This window comes from Eucalyptus grandis, chromosome 11 (assembly GCF_016545825.1).
Source record: "Eucalyptus grandis isolate ANBG69807.140 chromosome 11, ASM1654582v1, whole genome shotgun sequence".
Lineage (NCBI taxonomy): Eukaryota > Viridiplantae > Streptophyta > Magnoliopsida > Myrtales > Myrtaceae > Eucalyptus > Eucalyptus grandis.
The window spans coordinates 23,459,788-23,476,619 of NC_052622.1; the positions used below are offsets into that span (position 1 = coordinate 23,459,788).

The window sequence follows — 16,832 nt, forward strand, 5'->3', positions numbered from 1 at the left end:
TTTCGCGATACTTCGCTTGGATTTCTAATCGACCCGCCCCAAATTGATTAGTAACGACTCTATTTTAAAATTAATTTATAGGTAAAAAAACTTGAACCATTAAGTCGTGAATTGGTGGACTTGGGAGAGTTTGCGCTAAAAAGACATAGCCGAACCATTTAGCCTCCGCAAGGCCCCTGCCCCTGATTGGGCGCCGAAAAAAAAAGAGGTTGCGACAATGATCTCCTGGGAAAGTGCCCACCCATATGCCAAAGAACAAAATCGCGAGGCTCAGTATGAGATAGGCCAAAGCGGACAATACCTCAAGTAAGTTAATCCAGGGATATCACAATATGATATTAAAGTAGGACCCTCTCCAATAGGTGTGTGGTTTGAGGATGACTTAGGCAAAAGCTGGCGAGCCTATAATGACCTAGTTTGACGAGGGTGGGGAGTGGTTGCCTGGGCTATATGACTTGGACAAGGAGCGACTCTTAGTAGGCTTCTAGGATAGCAAATGGGGTAGGAATGAATCGAACTATGCACCGAACAAAGAGAAAGCGATTTTAATATATGTATAATTAAAAACTAAAATTAACTCATGGATGCGACTTTTGACGTAACGACAAGCTTTGCTTTGGAACTCCAAAGTTAGGTGAGCCTAGGTTAGAGTACTATTAAGATGGGTGATCTCTTGGAAAAGTGTCTGTTTGTACGCCAAATGATAAAATTGTGAGGCTTAGTATGAGACGGGTTAAAGCAGACAATACCTTGAGTGAGTTAATCCAGGGATGTCACAGTATATCCCAAGTCCAAAATTAGATGGGAGAAGCCTTGTTGAGTCATATATAAGCTAACACCCATCTCCAAATGTTCATAAGTTTATGTGGTTATTTAGGCCCTGCATGTTTTCACTTCTGAAAACTGTTTATAAACAGAAATTCTGTTTTTTTGTTCCCGGGAACAAAAAAAGAACAGAAACGCGTTTGGTTGCGTTTCTGTTCTTTTTTTGTTTTTTTGTTTCCGGAACTCAAAAAGAACAGAAACGAGAAACAAAAAAAAATTGTTTCTCGTTCTAGAAACAATTTTGAAGAAACGATTTTTGTTTCTTGTTTCTTCTTCTCTCTCTTCTCTTTTCTTCCTCTTTTCTTCTTCTTTTCTCTTTGGCCGGTCGCCGGCCTCGGCCTCGGCCATGGCCGGCCATGGCCGGCGACGCCGTCGAGGGTCGGCAACCTCACCGGAGATTCGCCGGCCCCCGGCCGTCGGGTCGCCCGGATTGGGGCGAGCCCGAGCTTGGAGCCCCGGCCTCGGAATCTAGGCGAGGCTGCCGTCGCCGGAGAGGTCGGCGACCGGTTGAAAGAAGAAAAATAAAAAGAAAGGAAAAATAAAAATATTAAAAAATTAAAAGAAACAAAAAAGAACATAAATTAACCAAACGTGTTTCTATTCATTTTTTATCCCGGAACAAGTTTACCAAACACATCTTTTTGTTCAAAATTGTTCCCGGAACAGAAACATTTTTTTTTGTTTCTATTCCTGGAACAAAAAAGAATGTAAACGTTACCAAATGCCCCTTAGACTACATTGGGAGCTTGTCCCACGTATACTAGGCCATCTTGTCACAATCATTGTCCAATATTTTCGTGTTTTGACTGTCACGCCCCGATCCTCGGGCATGCACACATCCTTCTCCATTTGTCGATTTTATAATGCGATATCACAAGACTATGTATCGCCAACCCTTTCATTTATTAAGCACATGCGGAAGCGATTATAAATCCCAGACACAAGTAAATCGATGGGATAGAAAAGCAATGCCATATTTTTCATATTGAAACTTATAACCAAACTTTTATACAAAACACAAACCAAAGTACTTTACAACTATTCACAACTTTTTACATTAACTCTATTAACATCAAGACATGATTCACAAAAGAAGATGGAATCTCAGCCAATCCAGGTCGTACTCAAGATTCCTCTCGGTATTATCTTTTTCTTCCAAAAATCCTTCTCCTCAGGTTTCACCTCAAAGTTCTCCTTCTCAGATTCCTCCTCCTTAGCTCCTCATCGGAATCCTGAAATGTTGTCCCCAAACAGAGATGAGACTACGTCTCAGCGAGTTCTACCCCACTAAGACTCAATTAGGGAACCAATACACTACTTGGTTGCCTAAGCATAACACGAGTCAGAGAACTTACCTTGGCCTCAGTCTCAACCTGCAATTCAAGGTTATATACGAACGCTTCACAATTCATAACAAACCATCAATCAAATCACAACAATCAGATCAAATCATTGATCAATCGAACTAGTCGATTACATGTTAGATGGACCATTCTAGGTCATTGATTCCACACTATATAACCTTCCATCGAGCACTCGGTCACAGAGCCACATCAATGCTCTCAGGCGTCATGTTCGCAAAGGTGACGTATGAGCTAGACAATTGCGTGCGTTCTTTAAGGCGCCGTTTTCGCCAATGATATCCTAAATCACTGAACCACACATGCCTACAATGATTTGTTCAATAGACAATTGCGTGCGTTCTTTAAGGAGCCGTTTTCGCTAGTGATGCCCTTAATCACCGAACCACGCATGCCTATAACTATGTACTCAATAGACAATTGTGTGCATTCTTTAAGGCGCCATTTTTGCCAGTGATGTCCTTAATCACCGAACCACACATGCCTATGACAATGTGTTTAATAGACAAGTGCATGCGTTCTTTAAGGCGTTGTTTTCGTCAGTGATATCCCAAATCACCGAACCATACATGCCTATAACATTATGAGTACTAGACTGATACGTGCGTTCTTTAAGGCACCGTTTTCGCCAGTGATATCCCAATCACCGAACCACGTAGGTCCATACACCGTACCTGATCGGTTATAGCCCAGAGTATTTCCAATTCACTCTCATGATTCCATCCACTTTATAACTCAACCAAGCATTATAAATGCTGAATAAACATACTTGGCCAACTATCAAGCAATCATTCAATCACACTCAATTTCAATCAATTTAGGGTAAATCCCTAAAATATCACAATTAAATAAACGGACTGAGCCACGACAATCAACACGAGATTTCGGTCGTTAGCCATCTCAATCTTAATTTCCGAAAAATAAATAAATAAATAATTAATTTCGAAAATTAAATAATTAATATTAAAAATTCAATTCAGCTAAAATTAAGCCCGATTAAATAAACGGACTTCACCACGGTCATCGGCATAATTTTCCGGTCAATGGCCATCCCAATTGAATTTTCGGAAAATAAATAAATAATTAATTTAATTTCGAAAAATAATATTTAAATGCCAAAAATTCCACTTAGGCCCGAATTATTAAATTGAAGCCCAATAAAGGGTCGGAAAAAACCCGAGCTACCCTCAATAAATATTAGACCATGTCTACTTGCTAAATACACATTCAATTTGTCTAATTTGCATCACAATTGACTAATAAACGCTAATCTAACCACCTAAACCTAATTAAATAAAACTAAACAACCAATAAGTGTAATTAGCCCACTAAGCAAGGACTAGTGAGATTAATCACCGGAATTGCGCGCAAATTGGATCGATCCAACGGGGACGACGCGAGGAAGATAAATCTCAAAGCGGGTCTTGGGTTCGGAGCACGGAAACGGCCCAAAATGGCCCACAAGCTGGCTGGAAACCCACTTCGTGGGTTGCTGGTTTGGCTGTGAAACAGGGGAAAACATAGATGGTTAGGGGTGGAGAAGGGTCGGGAAGGCAATTGGCGGTCCGGTGAGGTCTCACGGCGGCTCCGGTGGCTTGCTCGGCCGCTCACGGTGGCTGGACGGGGCGGAATAGGGGCTGGAGACGCACGGGGGAGGACGCCTGGGCGGTGGAGAGGGCAGGCGGCGAACGGTGGACGCACGGGTGTGCGGTACGGGCGGCGGAACGGGCAGCGACGGCTGCCGCGGCGAGCTGCTGCTTCTGCTTCGGTTTGTTCGTTCGCACGCGAAGAAAGAAGAAGAAGAAGCTGGTTCGGTCACGTGGGGGAGTGGGGGAGAAGAGAGAGGAGAGAGAAGAAGATAAGTTTGACTAGTCAAATGGGGAGAGAGAAGAAGCCAAATTGAATTTGGCAAGGGGGTAGGCGGTCGGTGGGGAGGGGGAATTGCACGAGGAGGAGGGGAGAGGAGAGAGAAGAGAGAGAGAAAAAGAGAGAAAAGGGAGAGAGAGAGAGAAAAAAAAGAAGGAAAATAAAATAATACTTTAATAAGAAAACACAATTTTTTTATTACTTCTATTATTTTCCTTTTCTCATTTCTTTTTTATTTTCTTTTGGTCTTCAATTCTTCCTCCGATAATTTCTTTTTGAAATTTCGGACTCGTCAATAAATTGACAAACAATGAGACGGTCCTAAAAATAAATTGTGATACGCTCGAATATTCGATTCCCGAGACCCAATTAAATTTCATGGTTAGAATCGATCAGACCCGATTTTAGTTTAATCCAACAAATTGAGTAGTTTTTATGGATTTTACTGCAGATACACCCCTTAACGGCTTCACCCAATAGGTTAGTTAACTAGTGAGTGATCAGCTCAGAGAAAAAGGACCATAGGCACGTCGACGACATGCCCATTTCACTTTATCGAAACAGGCTCAAATTTCAGGATGTCACGTTGACTCTTGCCAAGCATCAAGCAATAAGGATTTCATCAATTTTCTTCTTAATGGGTAATATCATCATTACAATGGTACGATTCTACTGAGATTTTCATACATATTTTAGATGATGCCTCTTGTTGCTGCAAGGCTGTGACAATCTACAAGTCAATTTCAAATTAAATGAATGGGATAATTGGACAAATAGTTTCTGAACTTTAATTCAATGTGCAAGGTCGTCTAGAACTTTTAATTTGTATAATTTGATCCTTGAATTTATGCCCAATGTGCAACATCATCCTTAAACTTTTGATTTATTTAATGTTTAACAGTTTATGGAGCATAATGAATATTAGATCCAAATTTAGAGACCATATTAAACAAATTAAAAGTTCAAGAGTGCCAATTACACCAAAGTTCTTGGATTATCCCCCAATGAAAATACAAAAGAACGGACAGTTGTCAAAGTAACCAAAATGAACTTTCAACTCCAAGTTAACCTTACTTGACCCAAGCGCAATCAGCGCAAAATTTGTAAATGATCAATGGTCAACCCAACCCACAATAGAAGCAATTTGAATGTGGAAAAACCAACTTCAGGAGAAGAAAAAACTTGAAGCATACAGACAAAGTCAGAGCAACGAGGGAGAGTGATGGTTTTCCTTTCTGTGAGTGTAAGTCCTTAGCAATTTTTAGGAGAAGAATAACACAGGTGTTACAACTTTCGTATGTCACTCACTTGAGTGCCATAACTTTTTGTTTGCTCACTTAAGTTCTATATTAGAGTAAAATCAATCATTTGAGTGTAATTTCCTACAAATCATCAAACATGGATTTTTTTTTTTATTAATTTCCCATCCGACATGGATATTTTATTGTTTAATTTTTCAATTTTGAATTTTTTTTTTGTTTTTGTTTTCTTTTTTTTAGGGCCAACGATGGTCAACGATGGCCCTTGCTTGGTTTGGGTGAGGCCTTCACTGCTGGCAAGGGTTGTCCATGAACCTCACTGGCCTTGAAAAAAATGGCAAAAAGGAAAAGAAAAAAAGAAAATTTAAAATTTAAAAAATTTTAAAACTTATAATAATTATCATCATGGATTTTTAGCTTTGTCGATTAGGATGAATATCACGTGCCATGTTGTGAATATGGCACTCAAATGCATTCATATTACAAGTGTGCGAAAAGTCCTTTCATTTTTTTGCTTTGTGTGGTTGAAGCAAAGAAGTCATCCGGAATACCATGCACATGCTTTGCTTTTCAACTCAATTAGGGGTCTCATGATCTAGGGAGCACCGATACTCTTCAAGAGCCTTTGTGTCGTATTGAACACTCCGACACATAGTCGACATTTTCCGACACTCTTTAATACTCTCGAACACTCAGTCAACATGTGTTGAATTTTTCGATACCTAGTCAATTCTCTCGATACTCTCCGACATGTAAATTGGGAATTTTGACTTGTGAGTTTAGAATTCTGACATGCACGGGTCAATTTTAGAAAATTTCAATAAATGATAAGTCAAAATGTAAATATGTAAGAAAATAATAAAAATAATAAATGGAAAAACAAGAAAAACCTAGTCTTTTCTTCTCCTTCGACTCTCACTTCTCATAACACACAATTCATTCCCCAAGTTTATTTTTTCTCTTCTCTTCCAACACGCTTTGACACTAGAGTCCGAATGTGGATTGCTTGTTTTTTTTTCCCTTTAAATTTTATGCATTATTGGAGCGGAGTTAAATTTGTTAAATTAAAACAATGAATGATATTAACAAATAATGGATTAATGTTTTTAATGTAAATTCATTTTGGTTCTTATTTTTATTTATTTATTTATTTAAATAAATTTGATAAAATAATCATAAAAATGATAATTCACCATTTATATATAAAAAAAATATATTTTAATATACGTGTAGAAATTCTATATTTTTAGAAAAAAAAAAAACGACGTGTTAGCATATCATGTCGTGTCATGTTGCGTTGCATCACGTGTCGCGTGTTGATGTGGATTCTACTTAACTCATGATTGTTCTCCTTTTTGTTTTGTCAAATATTGTGTGGCCCAACTTGACAAAGTTGAATAAAACATGCACGCTCTTCTCGCTTTTTTTGTCTCCTACACATCGCATCACGGATGCAAAATGAAATCCACTTAACTCATGATTGTTCTCTTTTTGTTTTTCAAAATTGACAAAGTTGAATAAAAATGCACATTCTTCGCTTTGATTGTCTCCTACACATGCAAGAAAACATATGCCAAATGAAAATAAAAATGAACAAAAATGCAATCATGAGTAGCTGGACTGAAGGCGAAGTCCCACAGAATCACGAGGTCGGCCAGTCTAATTTATTTAGACTAAATATTATTTAATGAGTTCAAACTCGAGACATATTTTAACATTTCATATAGCCAGTCATCACCCTATTCTTATATACAACAGGAAGAATGGATACATTCAAATTCAGCAGATGAATTCAATCTCCTAAATCCTGAATGTCTCGATATCCTGTCATTTATAAGGAAAAAGGAAAAGAAACCACAAATACTTCTATTGGTTCAGTAAGATCTAAATATTACCTGTGAAACCGTCAACTTTGGAGAAATGGAGAAGAAAAGCCCAACCTTAGCGGGTCATGGAGGCTATACTTTCAAAAATGATTGCTGTTGGGAGCCCCAGTTCCCACTCAAACCATTTTACTATCGCCAAACGAAACTCTTCTGGTCATTAAATACCACTATCCCGAAGGAATATTGGCATTTTGTGAGTGCAGTTACACAGAGGATCTAAGCACTGTAAGCTTGGCTCACCGTAATCCCAGGTTTATCCTTTTCGATCTGCCTATAACAGGTGAAATTTCCCCGGGCAATTATCAAAAATGCTTCCTGAATTTGTTCATCATTGTTCTTACGACTGTGTACTTGTGTATTCTTTGCTCGTCTGCTCCCTGTTTCAAGCACTTCAAAGCAGCACAATTTACAATATAACTTCATCAAGGCCACTCATTCAGAACAAAACCCTTGTCTCTCCTCGTAAAATCTTCGAGCTCGGGTTCTTCGTGCCTAATGGATCGGAAAAGCAGTACGTAGGAATATGGTACAAGAACACGACTTTCTCCAAAGTTGTCTGGGTGGCCAACAGGGACAAGCCACTTGGACACAAAGATCAATCTGCGAGTTTGATAATTAGCGGAGATGGAAATCTGAAGCTTCTTGATGGGCAACAAAATACTGTCTGGTCTACAAATGTCATGGCGAAGTCTAATTATTCTGCAGCAGTGCTTTAGACTTTGGAAACCTTGTTCTTCAAGACGGGAATGCAAATAAAATGTGGGAAAGCTTCGATGAGCCAACCGACACTCTCCTGCCAAACATGAAGATCGGAGTAAATGTGAAAACAGGAAAGAAAAAATACTTGATTTCCTGGAAAGGTGAAGATGATCCTTCGCCCGGAAGCTTTGTCCTTGGAGTGACATCGGAGACACCGCCTCAGCTTTTCGCTTGGAATGGATCAAGTCCATACTGGAGAAGTGGACAGTGGGATAAATCCAAGTTTAATGGAATGCCGACCATGAGCAACAAATACCTGAGTGGCAATCAGCTCCAGCAAAATATCGACCAGGGAACAACATATTATTTCCGCAATTATTACAACAACTCCTTTGGATATGTTTTCATCTCTTCAGAAGGATCTATAGAGTCTGTTCGTTGGGGCGATGGATGGTCAACAAACTGGGAAGTATCACGAACTAACCGGTGTGAAATTTATGGAACATGTGGTCCTTTGGAGTTTGCAACACGTTTAGTTCACCTTTATGCAGCTGCTTAAAAGGGTTTAAACCAAGGTCAGATGAAGAGTGGAACAGAGGAAACTGGACCGGAGGGTGCGTTCGGAAAATGGAATTGAATTGTCAGAAATACCACATGCAGCAGCTATGACGACTGTGGAAAAAGACGTGTTCTGGCAAATGAAACATATGAAATTGCCTGATTCTGCTGATTATTTGTCAAAGATAGCTGATGCAGAAGGATGTCGAAGTTGGTGCCTGGGAAACTGCTCGTGCTTGGCCTTTTCTTATGTCGATGCTGTAGGATGTCTGGCTTGGTGTAAAAACCTCATAGATACTCAGCAATTCTCTAGAGAAGGCAAAGATCTATTTATTCGACTTGTGGATGTGGACAAAGGTTGGAAAGGTTGAATTAATTTGCGTTTAATCTTGCACTGCCTGTGGTTCTTGTAATGTATTTTCCCAGTTCAGGTGTACCTACGAAGACAAAACTCATCATCAGCCTAAGTACTATTTCTGGCATCATGCTATTTGGAGCTGGCATTTCAGTGTGTGGTCTTTTCAAGTGGAGAGGTAATAAAAGACGTGCAGTTTATGGCTGTTTTAAGTGTGATTTCATGTTAACCGAGACGTAAGAATCTTGTATCATTGGTAAAGCAATGGCTTCAGAAGCTTGGCAATCACTACAATAGAAACACTGTTGCTTCTCATGTTCTCACGCTTATTATCAGTCGTTTTTGTTTTGTTTGTAATATTACAGGGAAATTTAGGAAAATGACAATCCCAAGGGTCCTTAATTCAAAGGCCACAGCCAACAGATCAGAGGAATTGCTGAGGGAAACTGCATGGAAAGGGCAAATGAAGCAAGGTGATGCGTCGGAATTAATGGTTTATGATTTGGACAGCATACTCCTTGCAACAAACAACTTCAACATGAAGAACAAACTCGGGCAGGGAGGGTTTGGCCCTGTTTATAAGGTAAAGAAAAAGCCTTTGCCGCCTTTGCCGAGGGAAATCCAGAGATTATCCAAGATCTGATAGTTATGTTCGTTTGAAAACAGGGAAAGCTGAACGATGGTAAGGACATAGCTATGAAAAGACTTTCGAGCAGCTCAGGCCAAGGCATTGCAGAGTTCAAGAATGAGATCCTCCTGATATCCAAACTTCAACACCGAAATCTGGTGAGACTTGTTGCTTACTGCACTGAAGGAGAAGAAAAGATACTAGTGTATGAGTACTTGCCGAACAGGAGCTTGGACGCCTTTCTTTTCGGTTTGTCTCACTCTCTGAAGAACTTATTTCTGCTTTCAACAAAATACGGTACTGAAACTAGATATTGTTTCTGTTTACCACCTTGTTTAGATTCAAAAGAGAAGGCAAAACTCAGCTGGGGCATCCGCTTCCACATTATCCAGGGCATTGCAAGAGGGCTGCTCTACCTCCACCGCGATTCATGCCTCAGGGTCATACATCGAGATTTGAAAGTGAGCAACATTCTCTTGGACGAAAAAATGAATCCCAAGATTTCAGATTTTGGGCTAGCGCGGATGTTTGAAGGCACTCAAGTTTTCGTAAATACTCACAAAGTTGTGGGGACACTGTAAGCATTCTATCATCAGTCTTAAGAGTACTTACTCATGAGGCAATTTGTCACCTAGACAGCAGATTAGCAGTTTAATGTGCTCACCTTTCCCTTCATGCATGTCCCTACCATTGTCCTTTAATATGACCAAGAAAATTCTTCCATTTACATCCAATGTTACCAATTAGCCAGTTATGAGGTGGCTAGTACTATCACTTTGAGGGGATGAATATGTGATGATGCACAATTAAAGCTGAATTTAAAACAATGAAGTTCAATATTGTGAAAGAACAACATTTGATGAAAACTACGCAGGGATCAGAACTACCGTGTGCAATAAAATATCAATCAAAATGAAAGAGAGGCTAAGGGATAGAATATATTGCACACGACAGTTATAGTGGCAACAGTTATAGTAGTTCGGCTTATAGTAAGCTAACATTCACTCTTTCATTCCAATAGCCTATTGGCTGGATTTCAATGGAGAATCAATTAGAGATTACAAAGTCTGATTACTCTCCAGAATGTGTGATCGTATCTTCTAATCTCACATAGTCACTCTAAACGACAGCCTCTCAGAGATTACAATTTCAACTCAGAGAGACAAGTATGAAAATGTCGAGGCTCTCTTTGAACTTTAGAATTATAGACTTCAAATGTTGTTTTCTTTTAGCACCATGATCTCCTTTTATACTCTTCAATCTCCAAGCTGATCGTTGGACTGAGGATCATTCATCCAATCCACCCTTTGGACCTATATGATATGAGAAGATCTGATTGCTACTTGAATCACAAGATTAGAATCTTCTTATGATTCCATTGCCCATACAACAGACGTTGGGTTTCCATAAGTAGAGTTCTTCGTTAGGTAAGAGTGCCTCAAAATGATTGTCATATGAATCAGGAACGCTTAAGGTTTTGTTAATCTTCAAAACATATTGGGAAGTTTTCTCAACAAGTTTGTTCATAGATAATTATAAACCAGTTCTATAATGCAAATGCTAAAAGGTAGAAAGGCAGTACTAGTTCATTTGGTTTCTGACCTCTCATGCCATCGTCCTTGAGTCTGAATTTTTGTTTGAACTGTATTTCGTGAACCTTCCATTTGTACAAGTTTGTATACCTTTATTATGATGATGGCATCCTAGTATGAGAACATAACATGTCCAAGTCATACAGGGGTTACATGTCTCCCGAATATGCCATGGGTGGGATATTTTCTGAAAAATCTGATGTTTATAGCTTTGGCGTACTGATATTGGAGCTTATCAGCAGCAAGAAGAACACAAGTTTAGATTACCATGGACAGCATCTCAATCTCCTGACCTATGTAAGCATCAGATCTAACTTCAAACTAATATCTCCATTCAGGTTTCAATCATCGGTAATCCCTGGGACAATCTAAAATCAACAGGTTGTTACAGGTATGGCATTTGTGGTGTGAAGGCAGAGGATTGGCCCTAATGGATGAAGCCATTGCTGATGCATTTTCGCTGTCAGAAGTGATGAGATGCATTCAATTAGGGCTTCTCTGTGTACAGGAACATGCCACAGATAGACCCGACATGTCAGCTGTGGTTCTAATGCTAAGTGGGCAGTCTGATCTTCCACAGCCAAAGCAACCAGCATTTACATTTCAACTCTCAACGACTCATGAAGTCCAATCAAAAGAAGAATACATTCAGTCCAGGAATACCATCACCATTACTATGGCTGAAGGAAGATAAAATTCTAATATGCATTGTCTCTGACTAATTCATCTTTCCAGGAATTCAGAGTTTATCAAATTATCTGCTTGAATAAATAATCTGTTGCTGCACTATTACGTTGATCTATGATGTAAACATAGAGATAGTGAGGGGCTCCCAGTTGCCATCGCTCTAGTAGAAAAGTTTTATGTGTGCACGAAGGCACAGAAATTCAGAATGTCTGTATGCATCGAGATAATCTCAATATGAATATTAATACTTTCAGTGTTCTTCACTGTGGAATTGGTATGTGACTGCGCATTCATTTTGGTTGTCAAAATTGATACAATTCTGATGTCAAAGCATATTCTTGATTTGCTCTGAGAAGTCGATGTCATTTCAAGTGTCCTGTCCAATTGATGATACTCCCTCCTTGCAGTTCCAGTTACTTTTCCATCAAGTTTTGATTAAGAAGTGGAAAAAGAAAAGGAGAGCAGGAAAGTCTTCCTATGGACCTTTTTGTCTTGGAGATGGTCAATAGCCAAATTATGTGATCCAGGATCATTGTCACACACCCACTATCCTATATAAAAATAAGCCTTCTTTGAGCGAAAAAAGAAAGGGAGTTTTAGGAAAATGACAATCTCAAGACTGCTTAAGTCATTGGCGACAGCCAACAAATCAGAGGAACTGCTAACAAAATTTGCATGGAAAGAGTGAATGAAGCAAGGTGACGCATCTGAATTGCTGGTGTATGATTTTGACAGCGTACTCCTTGCGACAGACAACTTCAATGTGAAAAACGAACTTGGGCAGGGATGGTTTGCCCCATTTATAAGGTAAAAATAAGCCTTCTCCGAGGGAAATACAGAGATCAACCAAGATCTGATAGCTATGTTCATTTGGAAACAGGGAAAGCTGAATGATGGGAAGGAGATAGCTGTGAAGAGACTTTCGAGCAGCTCAGGCCAAGGCATAGCAGAGTTCAAGAATGAGATCCTTCTAATATCCAGACTTCAATACCGAAATCTGGTGAGACTTGTCGGTTACTGCACAGAAGAAGAAAATATAATAGTGTATGAGTACTTGCCAAACAAGAGCTTGGATGCCTTTCTTTCTGGTTTGTCTCACTCTCTGAAGAACTAATTTCCATTTTCAACAAAATATGGTACTGAAACTAGATATTGTTTCTGTTCGCTACCTTGTTTAGATTCAACAGAGAAGCCAAAACTTAGCTGGGCCATATGCTTCCGCATTATTTTCGGGGTCACAAGAGGGCTGCTTTACCTCCGACGCAATTCTTTCCTCAGGGTCATACATCAAGTTTTGAAAGAGAGCAACATTCTCTTGGATGAAAAGATGAATCCCAAGATTTCAGATTTTGGGCAATATTTGAAGGCACTCAAGATTTGGTTGATACTAACAAAGTTGTTGGGACACTGTAAGCTTTCTATCGTCCCCTTAAGAGTAGTTACTCATGAGGCAATTTGTCACCTAAACAGCAGATTAGCCGTATAATGCGCTCACCTTTCCCCTCGTGCATGTTCCTACTTTTGTCCTCTAATATGACCGAGAAAACTCCTCCATGTACATCCAATGGTCCAATAAGTCAGCTCGCTCCGAGGTAATTGTAGACCAGCGCTGAAATACAAATGCTAAAAGGTACGAGAAAAAACAGTACTTGTCAAGTTGGAAGTATCAACCTCCAATTTTCTGACCTCTCGTGCACTCATCCTAGAGTCTATGATTCTTTGTTTGAACCAGATATCGTGAACCCTTCACATGTATGATCTGTATACCTTTATCATGAGTATGGCATCCTATGTACAAATATAACATGTCCAAGCCATACAGCGGCTACATGTCTCTGGAGTATGCCATGGATGGGATATTTTCTGAAAAATCAGATGTTAATAGCTTTGGAGTACTGATATTGGAGCTGATCAGCATCAACCTGTCTACCGGAAAGCTTTCCTCAGGACTTTTCCTAAGCAAAAGCCTAATGAACCGGCCTTGATTCAAGTTGGAAGACTGATACGATCAATCCAACCACTTCCACCATTGCCATGACATAGCAAGGCTTGGGCTAGCAGATCCTGCAATTTGTGCCGGGTCAAAACTCATAATAGGCAGCTGAAATAATTCAATGAGGAGAAGAATAGGCAGAGTTATGATGCCGAAATCACAACATCTCACTGCTAACAAGTCCGTCCGTTTAAGAAAAACTAGTCATTCTCATAGAAGAGATTGCGCAACATAAACCGCGAACCCACTTCAGGTAACTGATGACCGTACTCACTTTTCCCCCTCCATTTCCTTAAATTCATGTATATCACTTGGCAATAGTTACAAGGATATCATCTTGTTTGCATTAGCTTGCCTTTTAACTTTCGATCGTGACATTTTGTACAGTGAAAAATGGTTGAAACCTGAAATTCGTAATTAGAACTCGGAGTAGGAGGAGCACTCGCCTAGAACCGGATGCATGCACACTTTTCCATTGAAAATCACGGTCGGTCTCGGAAGAGAAGAAGGTCAAATAGCCTAAATTAAAGAGTCGAGCTTTGTTATTTCCCTTCATATATTTGGGATTTATTTGCTGGTTAGCGCAGTTACTTGCAACGGGAGATGTGAAAATGTATTAAGCTCTAGATTCATCTCACTTCCCAAGGCTATTTCAGTTATGGTGTAAGGTCATATCTAGGCTGTTGAATTGACTGTCAAGACATGTTGCATAAAGCAGGATGCAAGTGTATTTAACATTCATTTGCAAGCAAATATTTGTTCTGTCAAGTACAATCCAGGATCTAGCATTCATGCTGCGGTGCATATCTGCTTTTCTCAGTCTATGATTTAACCAATGGATTTTCCACTTTAAGACATGAAATTCTGGAAAGATCAACGAACCTTGTGCACTTTTGAGTTAAGTTGAGCTTGTTAACTTGACTTGACATTTACCTTAAAACATGCTCGAGAAAGGACATCTTGATACTATACTCAACCGCGAAGTAAGACATTTGGAAGCTCCACCGGTTATACACATGCGTCATCATCGTAGATTGTTGGAGATATTGGTGATGGCTCATCTCTCATAGTCATATCGTCGGTGTTTCCACAAAGGCATTGCTAGTCACTCAAGCATCCTCATTCACCCTTGCCTTATCATCACTTTACACTTCCATCCATAATACGAACTCAAGTTGTCACATTGAATGAGCCGATTTATCGAGACATCCATTCTATAAAGGTAACAATTTAAGCGAAAAAATTTCTAAAATTCCGGGTCAGGTGGAGTAAAGGTAGCTAAATTTGTATTTTATATAAATGAGACAATTTGAATTGGATCATTTTCAATCCTATCCAATTCCGATGTGATCCACTCATTTGACGGGCCTACCGGTTGGCTACAAGCTCAATTGCTTCAATTTGCCACGTTTCCATTGATAGCTAGTCAATCCTCATAAATGGCATAAGCTTATAACATTATTGCTTCTAATCAGTTTGAAATTTTCACCGTCTCAGATTTTTTTCCCTCCCAATTAATAATATCTTACATGTGTTAGATTGTCCTTTCGTTAGTAAAACCATTTCCAAAAAACTTGTAAGTTCTTCTGCGTGGCCAAGGGCTTGCCATGATTGCTAATTAGTTTTTCCCCATGTGCCCTATGTATTGGTCAAAGAAGGAAATGCAATAGGCAAAATGAGCCAAGAGGACATCAATAGTACCATAATTTTTGTATTGCTCATTTTAACGTCATAAAATTTCAAATTGTAATATCCCGGGTCTTCACTGTACACATATTGTCTACTTTGGACACTAAGTCTTCACGGTTTTGTTCCTCTCGGGGCAGCCCATACTACTCCAAGAAAACGCGTATTGCAAGGGCAGAGGCGCGAACTCATCGCCATTTGTCACGCCCCGAACCCCGAGTGTGTGCCTATCCTTCTCTGGTCAATAAAATTTTGCGACTTCCCAGGACTAGTCGCCAACCCTTTTCGTTTTATTGCACATGCGGAAGCGGATTATAAATCCCTTAACAATAATCATCTCGGGATAGAAAAGTTGGACAATAGATTCACAAACAAACATGTTTTTATATATACACTGAGTCATGTACAAAAGTCTATGACCAAAAGATTACAAAAGACTGGCTTTCCAAAAAGAAGTGGTTCTAACTGACCTACGCTTTCGATCACCTCCTCTCAGCTCCAAGTCCTCCACTCGACGACCCTGAAAATGTTGTCCCACAATGGGGTGAGATATAATCTCAGCGAGTCTAAGCTCTAAACCCCAATTAGAAGGGAAATACGCCCAGAAGTGTCTTAATTACACAATTATACAATCAATGAGACTTACCTCGTCTCAGATCCACCTTGCAAGTCAGTACAATTTATATCACAGACAATATGGGAGCATGAGCAACAAATAAGTTCCAATAACTGAAACGCCACACTCAATTAATCATGCGTTTCTATTGTTAATTAAGCCACTTGAGGCACTATCGACATCCATGTTCGACAGTCTACTGGCATAGCCATGCATCGTCTCTTCCCCATAGAGCACAGCTACGTCACATTGACGGCTATCCCGAAGGAGCTTAGGTCCAGAATCTACTACGACCCGCCACCCTAATGCATGGGTAACCCAAAAGTGGGATTTAGTAACGTTCGGCGTAAACGCTAGGATGGGTTCACTTTAACCAGTACATGACCACTCAATCTTGGGCCAAGACACTGTGCATTGCATACAAATGCCTCGATTAAAATAGCGATCCTGGCTTATTTTTTTCGTATTAAAAATACATTGTAAATTAGTCGTGTGTGGGTACACGGTCAACTCGACCCAAAAAATGTAATGTCTTTCACTTTTAAAATCCCATTGTTTTACATAGTATATAAAACTATTTTCGGTGTTAAAATTTGACATTCGGGATTTTCTATATAAATATTGGAAATTCACAATTTTTGTAATTAAATACCAAAATCCAATCAGTACTCACTTTGCATAAATTGAAATTAAATTGCATAAATTAACCACACCATTGCAATCAACACGAAATTCTGATCACCGGCTATCCCGGCCTAAATTCCAGAAAAATAATTAATTTCGAAAATTAATTAATTAATTCATTTCAATTTCCAAAAATA

The 16,832-nt window shown here is 39.4% G+C and overlaps 2 protein-coding genes across 2 annotated transcripts; both read left to right on the top strand.

Moving 5' to 3' along the window:
• Positions 1-8,553: 8,553 nt before the first annotated feature.
• Positions 8,554-11,855, top strand: LOC104445659 (G-type lectin S-receptor-like serine/threonine-protein kinase At1g61370). Its single transcript, XM_010059568.3, has 7 exons — positions 8,554-8,811; positions 8,886-8,987; positions 9,175-9,392; positions 9,476-9,686; positions 9,777-10,014; positions 11,176-11,326; positions 11,421-11,855. The coding sequence occupies exons 1-7, from the start codon at positions 8,562-8,564 to the stop codon at positions 11,721-11,723; spliced, it is 1,473 nt and encodes a 490-aa protein (XP_010057870.3). The 5' UTR covers positions 8,554-8,561; the 3' UTR covers positions 11,724-11,855.
• A 290-nt stretch (positions 11,856-12,145) lies between these two features.
• LOC104447551 (G-type lectin S-receptor-like serine/threonine-protein kinase B120) lies at positions 12,146-13,202 on the top strand. Its single transcript, XM_039305202.1, has 3 exons — positions 12,146-12,523; positions 12,597-12,804; positions 12,895-13,202. Exons 1-3 carry the CDS (start codon positions 12,503-12,505, stop codon positions 13,200-13,202), a joined length of 537 nt encoding a protein of 178 aa, XP_039161136.1. The 5' UTR covers positions 12,146-12,502.
• The last annotated feature ends 3,630 nt before the right edge of the window (positions 13,203-16,832 follow it).